Raw genomic sequence first — 22,451 nt, 5'->3', positions numbered from 1 at the left:
GCTTTTCCGAAAGCTGCTTCTGTGACAAGAAGTAGCGCAAACTCTGATGGTCTGTAAAGACAGTAAAATCCGCTCCGAGTAGGTAATGCCGCCACTGAGTAAGAGCATGGATAACCGCCAAAAGCTCTTTCTCATAAATCTGTGCTGTCATCTCTGGCCTAGAGAACAAACGGCTCTCGTAAGCTATGACATGGCCTTCTTGCATCAAGACCGCACCCAGACTACGACCACAAGCATCACAATATACTTCGAATGACTTCTGCAAGTCCGGCAAAGTCAAAATAGGTCCCGTAGTCAATCTCTCTTTCAATGTCTGAAAGGCAGTCACCTCTGTGGGTCCCCACGAAAAAGGTACTCCTTTCTGTGTCAAGGTATGCAAAGGGGAAGCAACCTCTGCAAACTTTCGAATGAACCGCCTGTAGTACGAACACAGTCCCAAGAAGCTTCTAACTTCATGGACATTCCTCAAATCGGGCCAATCACGGATAGTCTCTATCTTGGTCGGGTCCATTTGCACTCCTGCTGTTGACACAATGTGTCCCAAAAAGTGTATCTCTGGTAGGAAAAATTCACTTTTCTTTGCATTAATCACTAATGTGTGATCTCGTAATGCCTCAAAGACTTGAAGCAGATGATCTCTGTGTTCTGCCTCATTCTTGGAGAAAACAATGATGTCGTCAAAGAAAGTGCCAACAAATAGCCTGTATTCTCGAAAAATCATGTCCATCATCCGGTTAAATGTCGCAGGAGCATTGGTTAAGCCAAAAGGCATCACCAAAAACTCAAATAACCCAAAAGTCGTCTGAAAAGCTGTCTTGTAGACATCTCCTGGCGCTATCCTGATCTGATGATATCCACTCTTCAAGTCAATCTTGCTAAAGCACGAGGATCCCTGTAACTTGTCGAGTATATCATCGATCCTAGGAATCGGAAATCTGTTCTTGATGGTGATTTCGTTGAGAGTGCTATAATCGATGCACATTTCTTCAAGATCCGTCTTTCTTCAAAACCAACAACACTGGAGAGCAATACGGTGAAGTACTAGGCTGGACAAGACCCTTTTCCAAGAGGTCTTTCACTGGGTTCATAATCTTTTCATTCTGTACTCGGCTCACACGGTAAGGTGGCCGGTTCGGTGGCCTGCTTCCAGGTGTCAGATCAATGGTTTGATCTTCAGGCCCTCTGAAAAGCAATCGGCATGAGTGTGGAGAAAAATGTTGGCGTTCTTTTGATCAGGTCAAAACATATTCAACCTTTATCCATCGTTCAGTTCTCTCCCAAAAGAATGAGTAAGACACTGAAGTTCATCAAGTACAATCTCTAAGCCCTTCATTTATCAAAGTCGCTTTCTCGGCCCGGTAGTCAACCATGGCGTAGTTCTTGTGGTACCAAGGGATCTTGAGTAGAACGTCACTCGCGTGCCCTGAACACCCCTGTCATTGCAAACAAAGTTTGCCAATGCTCGGTGTAATGGAAACATCCCATCCGGGTGCTAGTCGAACTACCTCTGCCTCTGGCGTCAGTCTGTCGGGCGTAATTCCAAATCGAGCCGCCAATTCCAAGTGAAAAGAAGTTGGCCTTGGCTCCTTCAAAAGAGCTTCCAGATCCTTCACTTTTCCCCAAAAAGCGGCAAAGTTTGTACTTTCATTCATTTGATGCGGTGCAAGTCCCACGCCATGTGGTACCAGCTCTGCTTTTCTATCTGCCTTTTCTGCCACATTCCTCAGTTGCTCTCGAACTCTCAGACTTGTCGTCGTCTTTATCATTCTGTTCTTTCTGTGCCTTATTAGGGCACTTCGCGGAGATATGTCCCTGTTCCCCGCATCCAAAGCACTTCCCCTCTCTGATGAAGCGAGCTCTCTCCTCGGGAGTAAGCTTGGGTCGTGCATCATTTTTCTCTGGGTTGCTCTTTTTCTTTCTACTTTCATTCCCAGAAGTCTGTTCGGCTCGTTGTGTCATGGCCTCATCTGTGGGGTAGGTCAGACTGCCAGAGTGAATGGCAAAGCCCCGCTTCGCATGACTCGTCAACTCCTGAATAGAAGCTGACTTCTGTTTGAAGCAGTGATCTCGGATCTCTATAGGTAGACCCAAGGTAAACTGCTCAATCTGTTCTCTGAACGAGATCTTCTTGAATGAAGAGGCGGGTAGAAAAGAGCTCCAGAATCTTTCACAATAAGCATTGATTGTATCTTTCTTGGTCATCCGAAGATGGTTCCAAGCAGCTCGTACATCTCGTTCATATTCTTGCGTCAACCAAGAAGAAATAAAAAGCTTCTTAAATTTCAGCCATTTAACGGGCGCAGTCTTGTTTAAAAGAAGCGTGGACCACCAAGTACGAGCATTCCCCTTAAAGTAAGAGGCAGCTCTCCGAATCTTGGAGTGCTCTGAATAGCGTCCTCCCGCGAAAGCGATGTCAAACTGCTGTATAAAAGACAAAGCCTTTGAAGCATTTGAGTATCCTGAACAAGTATCAAACTTGATCGAGTGGCCACCTTCCTTAAACTCTTGGACTTTCTTGTTTTTATCTTCGAGAAAGTCATACTGGTTGGCTTGCCACTCCATCTGTACCTCTTCCAAAGAGGTCTGGTTCATATATTTTGCCATCTTCGGGTCCTTGGCAAAATTGAGCATCATCTTTGTTGCATCGCCAATCAATTGACGACGCTCCATCTCTTGCTGCTCCGCCTGAGTAGGCCTAGGCGGGCCATACTCTCTGTCTGAATCTTCGTTGTGATCCCAGCCCGCATCTCCAAATGCAGAGGGAGTCGACTGATCATTGCCCGAAGCCATAGGTGCCGCGGAAAAAAAATTCGGGGATCGGATTTCCCGTAGAAGAGAAATCGGTCGTGCTCTGATACCACTGTAACAGACTTGGACACTCCAAGTCAAGAATCAATCGCGACAGCACCAAATAACCACTTCAAAACAATTCATAGATCACAATAGATTTGCACTGGCCCGGCGGAGTTCCGTGCCTAGAGATATTGGCCCCAAAGACTGACGCCCCTTTCGGTATTTCTTTTTATATTAATCAATCATCAAAGTACAAGAGAGCGGTTAGGGTTTCACTCTCAGACTCCGCGTCGAGATGCTCTGAGAAGTGAAGCCTTCACCACTTATTTAAAGATACAAGGGATGCCCAAAAGCAGAGCCCCAAAAGCTTTTAAAATAAAAAGCATCAGTTCTCTCTCTCTCTCTCTCTCTCTCTCTCTCTCTCTCTCTCTCATTTTTTTTGTAAAAAAAAAAAGCAAAATTCGCGTCGCTCTTCATTTTTCAAAAAAAAAATAAAAAATAAAAAAAATATATATATATATATAAAAATAAAAATAAAAATATATATATATATATATTTTCAGCCTCCGCGATTTCCGGAAATTAGGGTTTGTGGCAGAAATTAGGGTTTGCAGGAATTTTAGGGTTTCTGCTGTCCGCCACGTCATCACTTTGTGACAGTGCATATCTACTGAACTGGCTTCTGGCTTATGTTTGATTTTGTAGGCGTAATTGAGGACGATTACATTTCTTTCAAGAGGGGGGTATGTCACAAAGTGATGATGTGGCATGACCACCCGGACACGGGGAACTGACAAACTAAAAGTTATAAGTTGTTTCCAACTTATGGGGTACCTTCTGACGGGGCCCTTGGGACACACGACAATTTAAAATAAAAGTTCGCATGAAGATTGCTGAGATGGCTGGCTGTATAGACATCCGCAGTTTGCGCTGATTGTTGAGGTACAGGCTGTAGGGACGCCCACGATTTGCAGCGGAATTTCCACTGGGTTGCGGTGCAGCTTTTGGGACCAGATGCTTTTGAGACTTGGAAGCTTTTCATGTTTTGTTTTTGGGGCTTTGCTTTTGGGGCATCCCTTGTAAGAATAAAAGAGCCCTTGGGGCCTCACTCTGCAGAGCATCTAGACGTAGAGTCTTGAGAGTAGAGGACCCTCAGGAGTTGTACCTTGTTAAGATCAATAAATAAAGAAATACCGAAAGGGGCGCCAGTCTTTGGGGCCAATGCTTCTGGGCGCGGAACTCAGCTGTGCCATGTTGACTCTCTCTCTCTATTAAACTTTAGTGATTTTGAAGTTTCTGTTTCTGTGTTGCTATTGATTTCTCGCTTGGAGTGTCCAAGCAAGAAATCAAACTTCAGTGTTTTTGAAGTTTTTGTTTGTGTGTTGCTATTGATTTCTCGCTTGGAGTGTCCAAGCCTGTTACATCAGGTGCATCTTCCAGTGCCAATTTGACAGTAGTGTAGATCAGACATCAATCATTGCCGATTTTGGACATCGGCCTTTTTTCTACAAGGTTCAGTTGAGAAAAGTGTCCCAACATGTTAAAACTATGCTTTTCTGTTTTGTTAAGTAGGTGAGGTTTTGGTTGTGTTTTCTTTTATGTGTCAAGTCTTGATGTTGTTTGTCCTCATTGATAGTATGCTCCATTTTATGTCTTTTGTTTTTTTTTAAGGTTTTTTTTTTCTTTAGCAACATAGCCTGCTTTCCAGCTTTAATTTGAATGTTTGGTACTGTTTGGGTTCTTGTTAAGATAAATAGCTGAAGGTTGCAATGACCAAAAGCTGTGTTTTTGGTTTTCTAGTGAGCATACAAAGGACCTGCTTATCGAGTCTGCAGCAGCTCAGCTATGGCATCATAAACAAACAAAATTTGGAAATTCACTGCGAACTTCAAGCCGCCTTGTCCTTCTCACTGGGCCACCAGGTTTGTATTAGTCTGCTGCCGTGGACTTGTTACTCTGTTTTGGCATGTTGGGCTTTACTCTTTGGACAATTTGGAAATAGTCTAAAGCTTTCCTTGCGGGAATTGATAGGCTGTGTGAGAAGAGTTTTTATAGTAGCATCAACACACCTTTCAAATAAGTTCTGACCTCTCAAGACTCGAGTGCATCCATTGTACAGCCGATGAAATGAGGTCTGACGTCATTAGGCCACAGAGGATGAAAGCTTTTCTTTTGTAGCAGTATAAGCCCCATAAGACGAACTACAACCCAGAGGCAACACACAAACACAGGCGCGCACGCGCACAGTTAAAAAAGAATAAAAATCTTTGGACTAACTTAGGCCACAGAGGAATGAAAGCTTTTCTTTTGTAGCAGTATAAGCCCCATAAGAAAAACCACAACCCAGAGGCAACACACAGGCAACACACACACACGCACGTGCGCTCGTGTGCGTGCACACACACACAAAAGTATGTTGCGCACCTCGTTTCACTGATATGTGTGTCATTGTGCAATCCTGGAGTGGCACCCTTTGACTGCTATGGTCTTACAGTGGTGCTTGGACCTTTGTAGGCACGGAGATCTATCAAGAGAAGCTGGTCAGGGCTCTTGCTAAGAACCTGAAAGCATCGTTATTGATCCTTGATAGTGATGTCTTAGCTGCTAAGGTAATTTGGTGCTGTCAAATTTCAAACCCTCCGTGTAATTTATTGTTTATAGTGAACGTATGACAAAATGTGACATTCAGTCATGGTTGTACAGCAATGTAAGCCAGATACTCATGATACAAGCACAGACTTGGGAGGAGATACTGGCATAATTCCACCAGAAGGAGGTGAAATTTGGACGATCAACACCACCGATGATGAAGATGGCAACGATGACGAAGAGTCATCCAGTAAAAAGGCTGTATCAGCTGGACCATCTTTATTTCAAACTTTGGGTCTTATGGTGGTATGATTCTCTACATAGCTTGAATAATAACTGCTATTTTACTGCTTGTCATGGGAATTTGTTGGATTTTTTTTTTTGGGTAGAAACAACGGGAGAAGCCTAAAGCTCCAAAAGTAGCAGCAGCAGCAGCAGTGCACGTGACTAAGTCGGATGATGATGATACCGAAGAAGAGGAGTCACAATCAGATGCTATCCAAATTGGTGGGCTGCTCTATACTTGAAGATTTTTTGAGATACTGGATCGTCAAGGATATAGACTGGGTTGTGATGAGTCGTTTCTTGGTTGTTATGAGTCAATAGCTTCATGGTATTCCTTCTATTAGGCATTGCTGTCACATTAGCTCTTCTTTACATTGCTGCACTGTCATGAAGCTCATCGACATCAAATATACATGTTCTTTCATTTGCATTTCGTGCTTCTTCCAACCTATATGTTGGTCTTTAAGTTCAGCTGGAAGACTTAACAACGACGTGTTTTCTTGTCTGTCTATTACAGGGGATCATGTGAGATTTATTGACAGCAAGGCTTCAAAGGGGGCCAAGAAGAGGTGGTACTTTTGGTTTTGATGTTGGTAATTTGCGTTATTATCTGTTCTTAAGCTAGCCTATGTGTCTGCTCTTGCTGATTAAGATTATCTCATAGCCTTACCCTATTGTTGTAGATAATTTCTTGTTGGTTGTATGATGAGAAAAGTTCTCTTTTTACCAGTCTTGTAGATTGTCATGGTCCTCCGTGAAGTTAGGACTAAGGTTTACATGAACATGAGCCACTGTAAGGTTCATTAGTCATGAAATGCAGTGGTTTTTGTCCATAATAATTTGCAGGACACACAAATGGTTGCTAGTAAAAACAACATAATCAAAGGGCCTTTTTCAAGGGTTGTAAATCAGGCTGATTTCGAAAAATTGCATTCATTTTTTGTAAATTGTTTTTGAGTACACACCAAAGATATGAGGATCCGATGGAGTTTCTTGTTATGGAGCTAGCTGGATATAATGCTTTGTTGGGCATGCTATGGTCCCACGGATATGGTGTTGTTCTTTATGCTGGAGATTGTTGTATCTGAAGGCACAGCAAAATCAAGAAGATTTGATTTGTAAAATGAACTCTTGAGCTTAAACATAAAGACCATTTTAAGTTTATTTTTGCTCAATATACCAAATGATATCTAAAAAGAGCATTACATTTCTTGTTTAACTTTAGGATAGCTCTATGTCAATTGGCATCATCACTAAAGAGCTGTCTGTGGATGAGATATTACCCAATGTACAGAGACTTGTGTAGACCCTTTTCTCTATTCAACCTCAAAAATTGGGATCCTTGGGAGCTGCCGATCTTATGTTTTGTGAAAAAATATATATTGACATTTTAGTGGCTGCTTACACCTCCAATAAGTCTTAAACATTGTTTTGTGAAGAAATATATATTGACATCTAAGTGGCTGCCTACACCTCCAATAAATGTTAACCGTTTTCCCCTATAATGGCTTAATGTTTTTTCCTGATTTTTGAGTTTCAATTTTGCACGAGTTGTACTAAATTCGCTAATGCTACCTCTATTTTCATGTGCAAGTTGGTGCTCAAGCAGTGTATCCAATTTAGAATACTGTTTGCAAGTTTCACCAAGCATATTAACAGAAAATTGCTGTTTCAAATACATGTTGTGACATATAAATTTTTGTTATTCTGCTTAGAGCAAGTCCAAGGGTTGGCCAACAGGGCCTAGTAATGTCAGTAACGAAGGAATTGCCTGGGGAAATTGGAGTTAAGTTTGAGAGGGCTAGCAGCAGAAAAGCTGGTGGAAGCTCAAAGGAGAATAGAAGTTTTGTTTTCGTTTGTAATGGTATACTGATCAAGTCCTACAACCACTAAGATTTGTTCTTGTCTTCGTATTGTTTTTTAACGGTTCTGAAAGAATGAATTTCAGTAAAACAGTTGGAAAAAGTGGATGCCAAATGCCCAGAGGAAGTACCTTGGATGGCGCCCATAGAAGCATTTGCTGGGGTAATGTATAGATGCAACCCTTTTGAGCTAGTTTGCTACAGGATTGAAGGTTTAGGTTCTCTTCTGCTCTTGCTTAATGGCTCTTCAACCGCAGTTAGGGCCGTCCCCAGGAGGAACTATTGTTTACTTCCCTGATCTGGAAAAGTGGATGGCCAAGGCAGTATCTAAAGAAGAGAGGAATTTTTTCCTTCATACACTTGCGGATCATCTAGATAGCTCGAAAGGGCCGGTTCTTTTTATAACGGGCCGCAGGATGAAAGTAACAGGTGTAAACAATGAACGTGAAGACTTGCATGGAGTGGTACCTTACAGCTTATGCATTTTGCTATAAATAACAATACACTATGCTTTTTTTAACGGGTTATTTTGTTTTGCTTGCTTTGGTGAATTGCAGAGATCTTTCTTGTCATCCATGCGAGTACAGTTTCGGGTATTTCTCCTTCTTTCTGTGCAGTTTTTCAATGGTCAGTATGAAGTTGTTACCAGTCTGGTCATACATCTGTCAGCAAGCATAATTAATAACGTCTCTAGTTGAATTTATCAGTCTGCAGTTTTGTTCCTTGATCCAGTTCATCAATGTTACAAGCAATTTCTCTGGGCAAGGATCATTATTGGTTTTTGCGCATAGTGTGTGTAGCGTTTTGCTGCGGGCACTTTACAGTAGGTCATAAAGTAAAAGAGAAACTTGTCCCCAAAGAGTTGGTCTAACGGTAAGGCTTTAGCATCTCAACCTACGGGTTGTGGGTTCAAATCCCCTGTTGGGTCACACTCTAGAGGGACACCGGACACCTTGTGCTCACCTGGTGTTCACATTGCTAGGGCTGTTGCCCTTGGATACTCCTCCTGGGGTGGGTCACCCAAGGAGGAGGTTCCTAGCTGGTTGCTACGAGTTCTCTCCATCGTTCCCAGAACGTGGTGCATCAATTAGGTGGCCATGGTGATGCCTGCGCGTGGCTCTTGCCCGATGGTACGCGGCCCTTGCCCGACCATGTAACATGGCTAATATTTGGAAGGGATAAGCACCTCCCCCTGTGGGCCCTCTGGTGTGTCAGAAAAAAGAAGTAAAAGAGAAACTTATGAAGGGAAAAGAAAATTACACAGACATTAAGACATGAACAGTGTATGGTCAGTAGGGATCTTGCATTGGTGTCCTGTGGTGGCAGTGCGAATCCATGGATGCATGCTAGCGTCTTTCAGTGCTATTATTCACCCAAAGCCCTTGGATGCCATTTGCCACTTCTTTGGATGCAAGTGTTCACCTAAAGCCATTTGGGGAGCTACTGTAGTGCATCCATCTCATAGTATGATGGATGCCTGCCAGTTGCCATATTGTGCCATAATTCATTTTGTACATTCTTAGAATCATACATTCATATTGTCTCAAAATACTCTTCCTTGTCTTCAAACCGTGTAATCAACGATTCATGCAGGAATCAAAGCTTTCTGGGTATCTCTGTCTGCTGCATGTTTCATATCTAACACCGATTTTGTTCGTTCTTGTGTCCTTCCATGATGTGGAAATCCATAAATTTTGATCAGCAAATACACTCATCGTTCTGTATACTAATGAGAGTTTGCCATGTTCTTGCCACTTACAGAAGGCTTGTGCACACCTCAAAGGAACAGCCGATGTTAGAGAGATTGAAGAGCTGTTTGATATTTTTAAAAATGTTGTACCAATCCTCCCTCCGCAGGTAGTAAGCACACTGCCACTTTCTGTCCTGGTTTGCTGTATGGTTAATCTGCATGCTTAGGAGCTGCATTCTATCTCCAGATCTCAGTGGTCCAGTGCTCATAATTAAACTACTGATGGGTTTCTGTGGGCTTTTTTAGCAAAGTGTTCTTTTACTAAAAGGTTGTCTCAAACCCAAAGGGCACGATGGTTTTATGTTCGGATTGTCAGAAACTTAATTCTCAGCACACTGTTTGAGTTTAGCACCATTTTAGAGCTTTAAAACCCAGGCAACAGTAGATCATATGTGTTTTTTTTGTAAGCATGAACTTCCCATGATAGCTTGGCTTCAATTCTCAAGCTGATGGTGAAGCAAGATCATGTTGATAGATTTGGATATCTATAAGGCCACATCTCAACTTGTCTACAGGATAATGAGGCTCTTCGACAATGGAGGGAACAGCTTGATCAGGATAAAAAGGAATTGCAACTGCGAAATAATGTTGCAGAGATTGAGAAGGTAGTGTCTGTCTTTTTGGTGTAAGTGATATGGCTGTCACTAATATGCTTACTCATTCCCTCTACTGGACTTCAGGTGCTTTCCGCTAATTCGATGAGATGTAAGGATGTTGTCAAAGTGGATTTTTCAGATTTGCTTTTGACAGAGAAACGTAAGTTTGATTCTCTCTCTCTCTCTCTCTCTCTCTCTCTCTCTCTCTCTCTCCTCTCGACTCTCAGAGAGCTCCATTGTATCAGCTTACCCTTTGTATTTCCTATTCCCTTTGTGTCAGCTTTCACCCCACCCCTACCCACTATTTTCTTTTCAGTTCTTTGTACTTTTTGTACCCAGACCTGCTATTAGATTCACGACATGTAACCTTTTGGTCTCATAGGTCACTTTGGCCTTTTGAAGACGTTAATATTACATTTCATTTCTCTCTCTCGCGTCAGTAGTGGGGCATGTACGCGCTCCAAAGAGGCTATCTACATTGGTTCACTCTACTATCAGGCTGAAGCAGGGCTGCCCGCTCTCTCCTACTCTATTTGGTATGCATGTGAATGGGATTTCTGACTATATTGAGAGAGATGGTGATAGAGGGGCACATTTGGCAGGGACATGGATCTACTGTTGTTATTTGCTGATGATATTGTGTTGATCTCCGACTCTCCATAGGGGATGCAGTGTCACTTGGACGCATTGCATAGGTTTGCCCATGACAATGGTTTGTCTGTCAACCTCGGTAAAACCAAGGTTATGGTGTTAAACACCTGGATCAGGAGAGCAGCACCCACATTCACCTATGGCCATGAGAAAGTGGAGTATATAGACGCTTACACCTACCTTGGGACGGTCTTTAGTGGACCAACACTTTCATTGAGGAGAGCAGTAGAGACAAGATTGACCAGAGCCTATGTAGCATTGGGGGGATTGGAGAGGATGTGTTCACAGATCCAGTTTCAGGAGCCTCAGACGAAGCTCTGGCTTTTTGACACCGTGGTGGCTTCCATAATGCTCTTGAGCTCAGATATGGGGGCCCTCTTTGGACCATCATGGGAGATCGGGTCACATTGATGGATGGAGAGACATGGAGAAGCCCCTGGTCTCTATGATCTCGCGGCTTATTAGAGCCAAGGCTTCAGTACCACATGACATTATTCGAGCAGAGCTAGCTGCCCCCCCACTAGTGGTTGATGCGCTCACCGGATCAGTCTCCTTTATACACTGCTTATGGGACCTCCCCAGAGATAGATATGCCTGCCTAGCACTTGAGTCCTCTCGACAGTTAGCTATGCAGAGAGATACAACATGCTGGTATAGGGAGATGACATCATGGTTTTATGGACATGGGCTCAGCATGGACAGATTGCCCCCTTTCCAGTACACATTGGATGCACCCTCTCTGACTCTTACAATATGTGAGGTTACCAGGCTCATCCGCCGCGACTTGACTCAGCTTGATACAGCGGCGATCTGTCATCTCAAATTCCTTAGCCAAGGTCTCCATAGTATTGCGGATGTGCTCAACATGGCTACGTGTAATCACAAGATCGTCCACATAGAGGATAACAAGTGTCACCAATCCTCCCTCACAATAAATTATAAATCTGGTTCTGTAGAAGATTGTTGAAAGGAGTGGCATAGAAAGAAAGATTTTATTTTCTAGTACCACGCTTGAGGGGCTTGCTCAAGGCCATAGAGAGCCTTTAGCAACCTATGAACCATGTCTCCAAAAGCTTGATCCTTGAACCGTGGAGGTTGCTCCACATACACCTCCTCCTCTAAGTCACCATTGAGAAAAGTCGAAACAACATCCATCTGAAACACCGGCCACCCAAAAAAGGCAGCAAGGGCAAAAAACTATGTGAATGGTCGCTATCCTCATAGTCGGTGCAAAGGTCTTGTCATAGTCCACACCCTGTCTTTGAGGGAAGCCCTTGGCAACGAGCCTTGCCTTGTGCTTGTCCAAAGGTGTCACAAAGTGATGACGGGTTTGCCCGAGAGCATGTGGGAAACCCTAACCCTGACTGCTATGGAAAAACCTAATTCTGCAAACACTAACCCTAAAACCTGCAAACCCTAAAATCTGCCAGAAATTCTAACCCTAACCCTAACCTAGAACCTGTCCAAAACCCTAACCCTAACCCTAGCAGTAGAGGGGCAGATTTCCGGAAAATGCGCTGGCATGCTGACGTGGCACCGTACGGAAAAAGTGGATTTTACGGCGCTGATTTCAGCTTTTGCGTCAAGATTTGTCTACGCAATTGAGCATGAGAGAGAGAGAGAGAAATTCCCTTGCTTTATTTGTAAAAATTCAAGTGAGTTTGTGAGAGAAAAAAAGAGAGTTTGCTTTTGGAATTGAAGCTTTTGGGGCTCTCCTTTTGGCATCCCTTGTAAACTTTAAATTAGCGGTTTGGGCTCACTCTGCAGAGCATGTGGACGCAGAGTCTGAGAGTGAAACCCTAACCGCTCTCTTGTACTTTGACATTGATTAATACATAAAGAAATACCGAAACGGGCGCTAGTCTTTGGGGCCAATATCTCTAGGCGCGGAACTCCGCCGGGCCAGTGCAAATCTATTGTGATCTGTGAATTGTTTTGAAGTGGTTATTTGGTGTTGTCGTGTTTGATTCTTGACTTGGAGTGTCCCAAGTATGTTACAATGGTATCAGAGCACGGCCGATTTCTCTCCTACGGGAAATCCGATCCCCAATTTTTTTTTTCCGCGGCACCTATGGCTGCTTTGCATCTGGAGATGCGGGCAAGGATCACAATGAAGATTCCGGCAGAGTATGGCCCGCCTCGGCCTACTCAGGCGGAGCAGCGAGAGATGAAGCGTTGTCAATTGATCGGCGATGCAACAAAGATGATGCTCAGTTTTGGGAAGGACCCGAAGTTGGCAAAATATATGAGCGAGACTTCTTTTCAGGAAGTGCATGCGTAGTGGCAAAAAACCACTACACCGCCCCTGAAACCCGCTCTCAAGAAACCTTCTGATCACAAGCAATATTCAGAGAAGGAACTAGAAGAGGTGGTTGATGCACGGATTGCTCAGCTTTTCGACGCGCAAAAGAAAGCCAAAAAGCATGGCAAAAAGCAGAAGAAAGGCACTGACTTCCCGGGTTATTTGGGTCGTCAGTCGACATTTGACAAAGCAAAGAAACAGAAGAAGCGTGTTCGATTTGAAGGAGTACCCAATTCTTCTTCTTCTTCTTCTTCTTCTGACAGTTCTTCTAGTGCTTCAAATTCGAGCGAAGAAGACAGAAAAGGCAAAAAGCGAAGCAAGAAACAACGCTTTTGGAAAGGGCAAGAAAAAGGCAAAGAAGTCTAAATCTCGCCCAGTGACTCACAGTTCTACAGAGGACTCGTCTACAGACAGTTCAAACTCCGATGACGGAAACTTTTATGCGAACAAGAAGAATTTTGATAAAGCCAACCAGTATGACTTTCTGAAAGATAAAAGCAAGAAAGTCCGAGAGTTAAAGGAAAGTGGACAGTCGATCAAATTTGACACTTTTTCAGGATACCAAGATGCTTCGAAGGCTTTGTCTTTTATACAGCAGTTTGACATCGCTTTCGCGGGAGGACGCTACTCAGACCACTCCAAGATAGCTGCCTCTTACTTTAAGGGGAATGCTCGCACTTGCTGGTCCACGCTTCTTTTAAACAAGACTGCGCTAGTTAAATGGCTGAAATTTAGGAAGCTTTTTATTTCTTCTTGGTTGACGTAAGAATATGAACGCGGTATACGAGCTGCTTGGAACCATCTTCGGATGACCAAGAGAGATACAATAAATGCTTACTGTGAGAGATTCTGGAGCTCTTTTCTACCCACCTCTTCATTCAAGAAGATCTCGTTCAGAGAACAAATTGAGCGGTTCACCTTGGGTCTACCTATAGAGATTCGAGATCACTGCTTGGAACAGAAGTCAGCTTCTATTCAGGAGTTGATGAGTCATGCGAAGCGGGGCTTTGCCATTCACTCCGGCAGTCTGACCTACCCCACAGATGAGGCCATGACACGACGAGCCGAAAAGACTTGACACGACGAGCCGAAAAGACTTCTGGGAATGTAAGTAGAAAGAGAAAGAGCAACCCCGAGAAGAAGGATGCACGACCCAAGCTTACTCCTCAGGAGCGAGCTCGCTTCATCAGGGAGGGGAAGTGTTTTGGATGTGGGGAACATGGATATATCTCCGCGAAGTGCCCTAAAAACGCATAGAAAGAACATAATGATAGGCATGACGACAAACCTGAGAGTTCGAGAGCAGCTGAGGAACGTGGCAGAAAAGGCAAGATGAAAACAAAACTAGGTCCAGATTGTGTGGGTATCAATCCCAACACCATGGGCGAGAGTACAAAACCTTGCCGAGCTTGGGGCAAAGTGAAAGATCAAGAGGCCCTGATCTTCTTTGATGGAGGAGCCAAGGCCAACTTCATTTCACCGGAATTGGCGGCGCGGCTCGAGATCACTCCCGATCGGATGGGACCACTTGCGGAGGTAGTTCTAGCCGGCAGGGAGGTAGTCATTACACTTGTCATTGGCAAACTTCGGTTGCATTGTCAGGGGTATTTGGGGCATGAGGACTTTTTCATAATGCCTTTTGGAGGGTTGTGATGTTCTCTTAGGGATTCCCTGGTACCACAGGAACAACGCCGTGGTCGATTATCGGGCGAGGAAGCGATATTGACTACAGAGAAGGGCAGAACCATTGTACTTGATATTAAACTGAAGGGCGAGTCTGTCCCTATTGTATCGGCTTCGGCCATTTCTAAATTAATGAAATCTAGTCTGTTTGTTTACTCGATCTTTATGAAAGAATTGAGCGATAAGGATCTAAACTTGATAAAGAACGCCAAGATTTTCTCCACTCTCAGGCCGATTGCTTCTCACAGGGCCTACCAAGCGAGTTACTACCTGCTCGTCCTGAAGACCATACCATTGATCTGATACCTGGAAGCACACCACCGAACCGGCCACCTTACCGTGTGAGCCGAGCACAGAATGAAGAGATTATGAACCAAGTGAAAGACCTCTTGGAAAAGGGTCTTGTCCAGCCTAGTACTTCACCGTATTGCTCTCCAGTGTTGTTGGTTTTGAAGAAAGACGGATCTTGGAGAATGTGCATCGATTATAGAGCTCTCAACAAAATCACCATCAAGAACAGATTTCCGATTCCTAGGATCGATGATATACTCGACACGTTACAGGGATCCTTGTGCTTTAGCAGGATTGATATGAAGAGTGGATATCATCAGATCAGGATCGCGCCTGGAGACGTCTACAAGACAGCTTTTCGGACGACTTTTGGGTTATTTGAGTTTTTGGTGATGCCTTTTGGCTTAACCAATGGTCCTGCGACATTTAACCGGATGATGGACATGATTTTTCGAGAGTATAGGCTATTTGTTGGCACTTTCTTTGACGACATCATTGTTTTCTCCGAGAATGAGGCAGAACACAGAGATCATCTGCTTGAGGTCTTTCAGTCATTACGAGATCACAAGTTAGTGATTAATGCAGAGCAAAGCAAATTTTTCCTACCAGAGATACACTTTTTGGGACACATTGTCTCAGCAGCAGCAGGAGTGCAAATGGATCCGGCCAAGATAGAGACTATACGTGATTGGCCCAATTTGAAGAATGTCCATGAAGTTAGAAGCTTCTTGGAATTGTGTTCGTAGTATAGGCGGTTCATTCAAAAGTTTGCAGAGGTTGCTTCCCCTCTGCATATCTTGACACAGAAAGGAGTCCCTTTCTCGATGGGGATCCACAGAGGTGACTTCCTTTCAGATATTGAAAGAGAAATTGACTACAGGACCAGTGTTGACTTTGCCGGACTTGCGGAAGTCATTTGAAGTATATTGTGATGCTAGGCTTCATTATGGCTGAGTCTGCCCTTGATCTCCGGAGTCATGACAGAAACTCAGCACGTTGAACTTTGTGTCGATGTATGCTCATGTGTGTGTGCGTGTGTTGTGTGTTGTGTTTGGGAGCATATGTTTGTACCTAGTTCTACACCCACTATTGGGCACTGACGACGTTAGTGGGGATGTCGTGGTATTTAGTCAATACTATGCATGATGGAGCTGATGGTTATATTGTCTCGTGGGTGACTACCATGAGGCTATACCTTGCACTTTCCTTCAAGGGTGAATCTGGGTATATCCTGGATTCATCTAGGTATATTTTTTAGTCGTATAGCGGATATGCAGACCTCACATTGTGAAGTTTTCGTCCGAGTTACGACTAGTTGATATTGTGCTAATTCTTTCTATCTTTTGTGGTGCGTATGCCCTATCAACTACCTTTTCTTTTGTGCTAATTTTTCCAATTTAACGCTTCTCTTAGTGCTAGGCTTCATTATGGCTGAGTCTGCCCTTGATCTCCGGAGTCATGACAGAAACTCAGCACGTTGAACTTTGTGTTGATGTATGCTCATGTGTGTGTGCGTGTGTTGTGTGTTGTGTTTGGGAGCATATGTTTGTACCTAGGTCTACACCCACTATTGGGCACTGACGACGTTAGTGGGGATGTCGTGGTATTTAGTCAATACTATGCATGATGGAGCTGATGGTTATATTGTCTCGTGGGTGACTACCATGAGGCTATACCTTGCACTTTCCTTCAAGGGTGAATCTGGGTATATCCTGGATTCATCTAGGTATATTTTTTAGTCGTATAGCGGATATGCATACCTCACATTGTGAAGTTTTCGTCCGAGTTACGACCAGTTGATATTGTGCTAATTCTTTCTATCTTTTGTGGTGCGTATGCCCTATCAACTACCTTTTCTTTTGTGCTAATTTTTCCAATTTAACGCTTCTCTTAGTGCTAGGCTTCATTATGGCTGAGTCTGCCCTTGATCTCCGGAGTCATGACAGAAACTCAGCACGTTGAACTTTGTGTTGATGTATGCTCATGTGTGTGTGCGTGTGTTGTGTGTTGTGTTTGGGAGCATATGTTTGTACCTAGTTCTACACCCACTATTGGGCACTGACGACGTTAGTGGGGATGTCGTGGTATTTAGTCAATACTATGCATGATGGAGTTGATGGTTATATTGTCTTGTGGGTGACTACCATGAGGCTATACCTTGCACTTTCCTTCAAGGGTGAATCTGGGTATATCCTGGATTCATCTAGGTATATATTGTGATGCTTGTGGTCGTAGTCTAGGTGCGGTCTTAATGCAAGAAGGCCATGTCATTGCTAACGAGAGTCGATTGTTCTCAAGGCTGGAGATGACCGCAGATTTATGAGAAAGAGCTTTTGGCGATTATCCATGCCCTTACTCAGTGGCGGCATTACCTACTCGGAGCGGATTTTACTGTATTTACAGACCATCAAAGTTTGCGCTACTTCTTGTCATAGAAGCAGCTTTCGAAAAAGCACATGCGGTGGGCGAACATCTTGTCACAGTTTCACTTCCAGATTGTCCATGTGCAGGGACAAAAGAATGTGGTGGCAGATGCTTTGTCTCGAGAACCGTTGGTTCTGGCTATTTCTGCGATACATTATAGGAGCTTCGAGGATATGGTCGACCAGTATGCCACAGATACAGATTTTGCAGACGTTTTCACATGGATATGGGATGGGGAGATAGTAGCAGGATACTCCATTCGGGAAGGCTACTTGATGAGAAAAACCATGTTGTGCGTTACACAGCCGTTGAGGGAAAAGGTTATGACTTAATGCCACTGTCCACCTTTTACGGGTCACCGCGGCATTGCTACCACCATGAAAGGGGTAGAGAGATACTTCTCTTGGCCGAGACTCAAAAAGGATGTGGAAGAGTTTGTGTGCAGTTGCTTAGTATGCCATAAGGTCAAGTTTGACAGGCATAAGGCACAGGGATTGTTACAGCCTTTACCCATACCCACCCGCCCCTGGGAAAGTATTGCAATGGATTTCAGTTTTGATCTCCCGAGAACACAGAGTGGTCACGATGGTATCTGGACTGTTATTGACAGAAGCAAACTGGCTCAATTCATTCCAATGGCGATCATGAGCTGAAAATGCTGATGGTAAAAGCTGAAAATGCTAGATCTTGCTGCTGCCCAAAAACGCTGATGGAACTCGGAGGAAGTGGTTGGCGATCTGGCTGAAAACGCCAATGAGGTTGAGAACTGCAGGTACTTTTCCTCCTCCAGCTTCCTGCTCTACAAACACTGCCCCCTTGCTGCCTATATACTCACCAAAGGCTGGGTTGAGCAGACTAAAGGCCAGCCCCACGACCAAGTGAATTAATTGGCTGAAAATGACTTATTACTAATGCCAAGTTAGGGGTGGTCCACACGACGTGTCAAATCACCTACATGCTGAAATGAGTGACTGTGCAAGAGAGGGTATGCAATTGTGACCAGCCTGGACATGCACGTCCTGCTAGAGGCTCACAAAGGTGCCAGACTCAGTCCGAAGCTAATGACTCATGTTGGACTGTAGTAGAAGCATGTCCACGTAGCGCAAGTGAAGTGCGCACGTGACACTAAAAAGGATGGATATGTGATTAGACCGGCCTATATGGACACTCATTTTTCCTATGGGATACAATGTGCTATTGGTCAGATGCGCACATCATCGCATCAGCTAGAGATTGAGACTAAGAGATTTAGGAGAATACCAGCAGAAGCTAGGATATGCCTGTTATGGCATATAGAGCTAGAGACAGAGTTAAATCACATTTGTCATTGTCTGGTATACTACGAGATACGAGGCCGCTTTCATTGTCTATTCAAAGAGGGCTTTGGACGGTTGGCTAGAGTCATGAGATATCAGGATCAAAGATGCCTCAGTTTGTTTTTGCTAGAGCTGCCCAGACACTGGGAAAGTCCCTTGAGGAGACCAGGTAGTGGGATTTATTCACAGGGGGAGATCACCGACTTCTTTAGAGCAAGGACTTAGCTGCCGGATGAGCGTGCTTCACAATAGACTTTAGAGCCCACTTCTACCAGAGGTTTATTAGTGGACAGAGCCACTGAGCTCGAGAGAGCTAGACGCCCACCTCTATGGGGGCGACCACGACATCGACGGAGGCTCCGCTAGAGAATCAGGACTATTCTAGGCAGACTGTAACAAACTAGGGCATCCCAAGTCTAGGTTCTGGCATGACACACGAGAGAATCACTGAAATAATTCACAACTTTAAATCACAGTTCAATTGGAGACGACACGGCCCGACATAGTTCCATGCCCGAAGAGATTGGCCCCAAAGACAGGCGCCTCTTTCGGTTTTTCTTTTATATTAATCTTTGAGCAAAGTACAACTCCCGAAGGGTCCTCTGCTCTCAGACTCTACGTCCAGATGTTCTGAGAAGTGAGGCCCTTACGGCTCTTTTATTCTTACAAGGGATGCCCCAAAAGCAGAGCCCGAAAAGCTGTTTATCCCAAAAGCAATAAACTCAAAAGCATCTTGTTCAAAAGTTGCCCAAAAAGCAGTCAGCGTAATTTGCGGAAATCCGTACAGCCTGCCATGTCAGCAATTGTTAGCGCAAAACACAAAAATCTATACTGTCTGCCACGTCAACATGCCAGCGCAAATTTTGGAAATCTGTACTGTCTTTTTCCACGTCATCAGTTTGTGACATACCCCCTTCTTGAAAGAATTGTTATTGCCCTCGATTACGGCTGCAAAGCAGATAAGAGGCCAATGGCCATAAACTCATTCAGTAGACATTGACTCTAAGTACCGACGCACTAGTCACGATACATCTAGCACTTGTACAAAGATGACAATCACATCATTGCACATGACATTACATGACATCACATGACAAATCAACCACAGAAACATTCATTCCAAATCCCAGACCATGACTGCCAGCAACGTATTTAGTACCCACAAGTAGATCCATTCCGGACCTCACTGATTTTGAGTTAAGTAATCCCATAATGCGGTCATGTCTATAGAGATTTTCGACTCAAGCACTGTCGTGTGCGAGTAATCATTCGCCTCAAGCATTGTCGTGTGTGAGAAATCTTTTCCGGGGATCACAATCCATCACCAAGTTCATACTGAACATAGTGGTTTGATCATTCATTTGATTGGAATCAGTCGTGATCCATGATTTGTTATCAGGTTCATTCGGGAGCTGTCACTGCTCCAAAATCATCATCATCATCTCATTCTCAATCCTATTGTCTGTTAACAAATAGAAGGTTCTTCCATATTAGTTTCATTCAAAATTCATGATACCTATCGAATTCATTCTGGAGCGGTCATTGCTCTTCATTGCACTCATCATCATCGATTTCACTTGTTATTTGCACACAACTAGCAAGTTCTTCCAGACAACATTAATCGCATACATAAATCAGAATCATCTTCGAAAATTCATATTTCAAAGTTCTTGATTCACACACTTAGTTCATATTGAACACAGTGTTTCAATCATCTAGTCATCTCATCCGTCAAGAAGTCTTGATGCTCCTAGATTCCTGTGTAGCCATCTCATCCCGCAGGAACTCTTGATGCGCTCACCACAATATCCAATCATCTCATTCATATGGGAATCTTGATGCACTAGAATCATTCAACATGCGTCATCATTCATTCATTCAAATTCATCATTCTTATCTCGAATCGAAAGGATATCCAATTCATTCCTGAGCTGTCGTTGCTCTCGATCTCACCATCTCATCCTTGATTTCACCTGCAAAGCAGATAAGGAGATGGCTCACCTTGTTGCAAAAGAATGGATGTCCAGCTCCATGCTTCCCAATCCATACGGATGCGAGCTCCTCGCTCCTATTTCCGGTTATCTGTCACAAACAACCAGATTGTCAATACATCAGTATCTCTTTCTGTGTCATTTCCAGTATTTGGTTCATCTTCTGGTCAATAGTTTTGTTCCATCTCTTCCTGTGAGTAAAGCGTCCGCTTTTTTGCACTCGTCTGTCCTTTCAGCTTTCATCGTCCTGAGAGGAGACTCAATGGCCTCACGCCATCTCAAGTGAATCTCATCAATCGGGTAATTCTTCAAGTGTTTCGCAAATCTCGGGTCTGTAGAGTACTTCATCAATCTTTTCACACGTGTCAACCTGCAGTTGACGCATGTACTTTGCTCTGGCAAATTAATCTGCCGAAAAATTTGCCCAAATCTTCATTCTTTTCTTCAGTTCCCACGTTTGATTTCAGCTAGGAGGTGTTATTTTTGTCAGATTCTCCACGAGAACCCATGTGTAATCTGGGATTCTTTATGGATTTATGCCCTAAAAGACAGAGCGATGAAAACGGGAGCGTGCCTGATGCGCGATGAAGTAAGGGTCGGAGTGCCTAGTAAGTCCGGGGTCGGGACATGAAGATTCTTCAATATCAAATTCCAAAAGTTGTGCTCAAGTGCCCTTTCTGCTCTTTAATAGGACTGATATGCTTTGAGAAAAGCACATGCCTGATGCTCTGATACCACTGTCACAAGCTTGAGCAGCCCAAGCAGAGAATCCGACACGACACACAAGAGAATCATTGAAACTAATTCACAACTTTAAATCACAGTTCAATTCGAGACGACACGGCCCGGCGTAGTTCCGTGCCCAGAGAGATTGGCCTCAAAGACTGGTGCCCCTTTCGGTTTTTCTTTTATATTAATCTTTGAGCAAAGTACAACTCCCAAAGGGCCTTGTGCTCTTAGACTCTACATCCAGATGCTCTGAGAAGTGAGACCCTTAGAGCTCTTTTATTCTTACAAGGGATGCCCCAAAAGCAGAGCCCCAAAAGTTGTTTATCCCAAAAGCAATAAACTCAAAAGCATCTTGTCCAAAAACTGCCCAAAAAGAAGTTAGCGTAATTTGCGAAAATCCATAGAGCTTGCCACGTCAGCAACTGTCAGTGTAAAACACGGAAATCCGTACTGTCTGCCACATTAGCATGCCAACGCAAATTCCGGAAATTTGTACTGTCTGCTGCCACGTCATCAGTTTGTGACACGGACATTGATGAAGCTCTTCAGCGACCGATGCAATACTTTCTCGGACAACGCCCAATGCCGGGCATCCTCGGGCATGGATGATGATGATGATTTTCAGGCTGATGATATGAGTCTTTTAGTTTTAGTCTTTCACTTTACCTCATTTTATTTTTGTTCCCAGACATTGGATTAAATCCACAAGGATTGTATCAGTTTGGTCTCATAAGGCATTTTGGCCTTTTGAAGATGTTTAATATAACATTTCATTTCATCTCTCTCTCTCTCTCTGTCTCTCTCTCTCTCTCTCTCTCTCCAGGAGCACATGGATACAGCCGACACAGGAGTGGAGCACGAATTTGGCCTTCTACAAAGAGCATCTTCTCCAACTCACGGAGGACGGCTTTGTGACTAGGCCTGCATACATGGATACACATTTATCTCATGGGATAAGATGCGCTATTGGACAGATACGCACATCCTCACATCAGCTCCAGATCGAGACTGGGGGTGCCGGCAGGAGCTAGGATATGTCACCTATGTAACTTAGAGCCAGAGACAGAGTTGCACTACACATGTCACTGCCCGGCATACTATGAGATACGCGGCCGCTTCCACTGTCTATTCAGAGAAGGGTTCGGACCTTTTTCTAGGGTCATGAGATACAAGGATCAGAGGTGTCTCG

The 22,451-nt window shown here is 43.9% G+C and overlaps 1 protein-coding gene across 2 annotated transcripts in view; it reads left to right on the top strand.

The window, feature by feature from the left end:
* Positions 1 to 22,451, top strand: part of LOC147426346 (uncharacterized) — a 54,901-nt gene that overhangs the window by 25,813 nt on the left and 6,637 nt on the right. For both annotated transcript variants that reach the window (XR_015186283.1, XM_086499019.1), the window contains exons 2-13: positions 4,594 to 4,715; positions 5,308 to 5,402; positions 5,497 to 5,688; positions 5,772 to 5,889; positions 6,185 to 6,236; positions 7,383 to 7,531; positions 7,616 to 7,692; positions 7,787 to 7,993; positions 8,087 to 8,122; positions 9,291 to 9,386; positions 9,795 to 9,884; positions 9,960 to 10,035. Coding sequence is in view for 1 of the 2 variants with exons in the window: in XM_086499019.1 (XP_086355145.1) it covers positions 4,594 to 4,715; positions 5,308 to 5,402; positions 5,497 to 5,688; positions 5,772 to 5,889; positions 6,185 to 6,236; positions 7,383 to 7,531; positions 7,616 to 7,692; positions 7,787 to 7,993; positions 8,087 to 8,122; positions 9,291 to 9,386; positions 9,795 to 9,884; positions 9,960 to 10,035 (1,310 nt within the window). In the remaining variant the exon portion in view is untranslated. The remainder of the gene's footprint in view (positions 1 to 4,593; positions 4,716 to 5,307; positions 5,403 to 5,496; positions 5,689 to 5,771; positions 5,890 to 6,184; positions 6,237 to 7,382; positions 7,532 to 7,615; positions 7,693 to 7,786; positions 7,994 to 8,086; positions 8,123 to 9,290; positions 9,387 to 9,794; positions 9,885 to 9,959; positions 10,036 to 22,451) is intronic.

The sequence above is a fragment of the Adiantum capillus-veneris genome, chromosome 24 (genome assembly GCF_014529385.1).
Source record: "Adiantum capillus-veneris isolate H3 chromosome 24, ASM1452938v2, whole genome shotgun sequence".
NCBI lineage: Eukaryota > Viridiplantae > Streptophyta > Polypodiopsida > Polypodiales > Pteridaceae > Adiantum > Adiantum capillus-veneris.
Note: the sequence above shows the minus strand (reverse complement) of the source record. Positions and strands in the feature narration are given on the sequence as shown.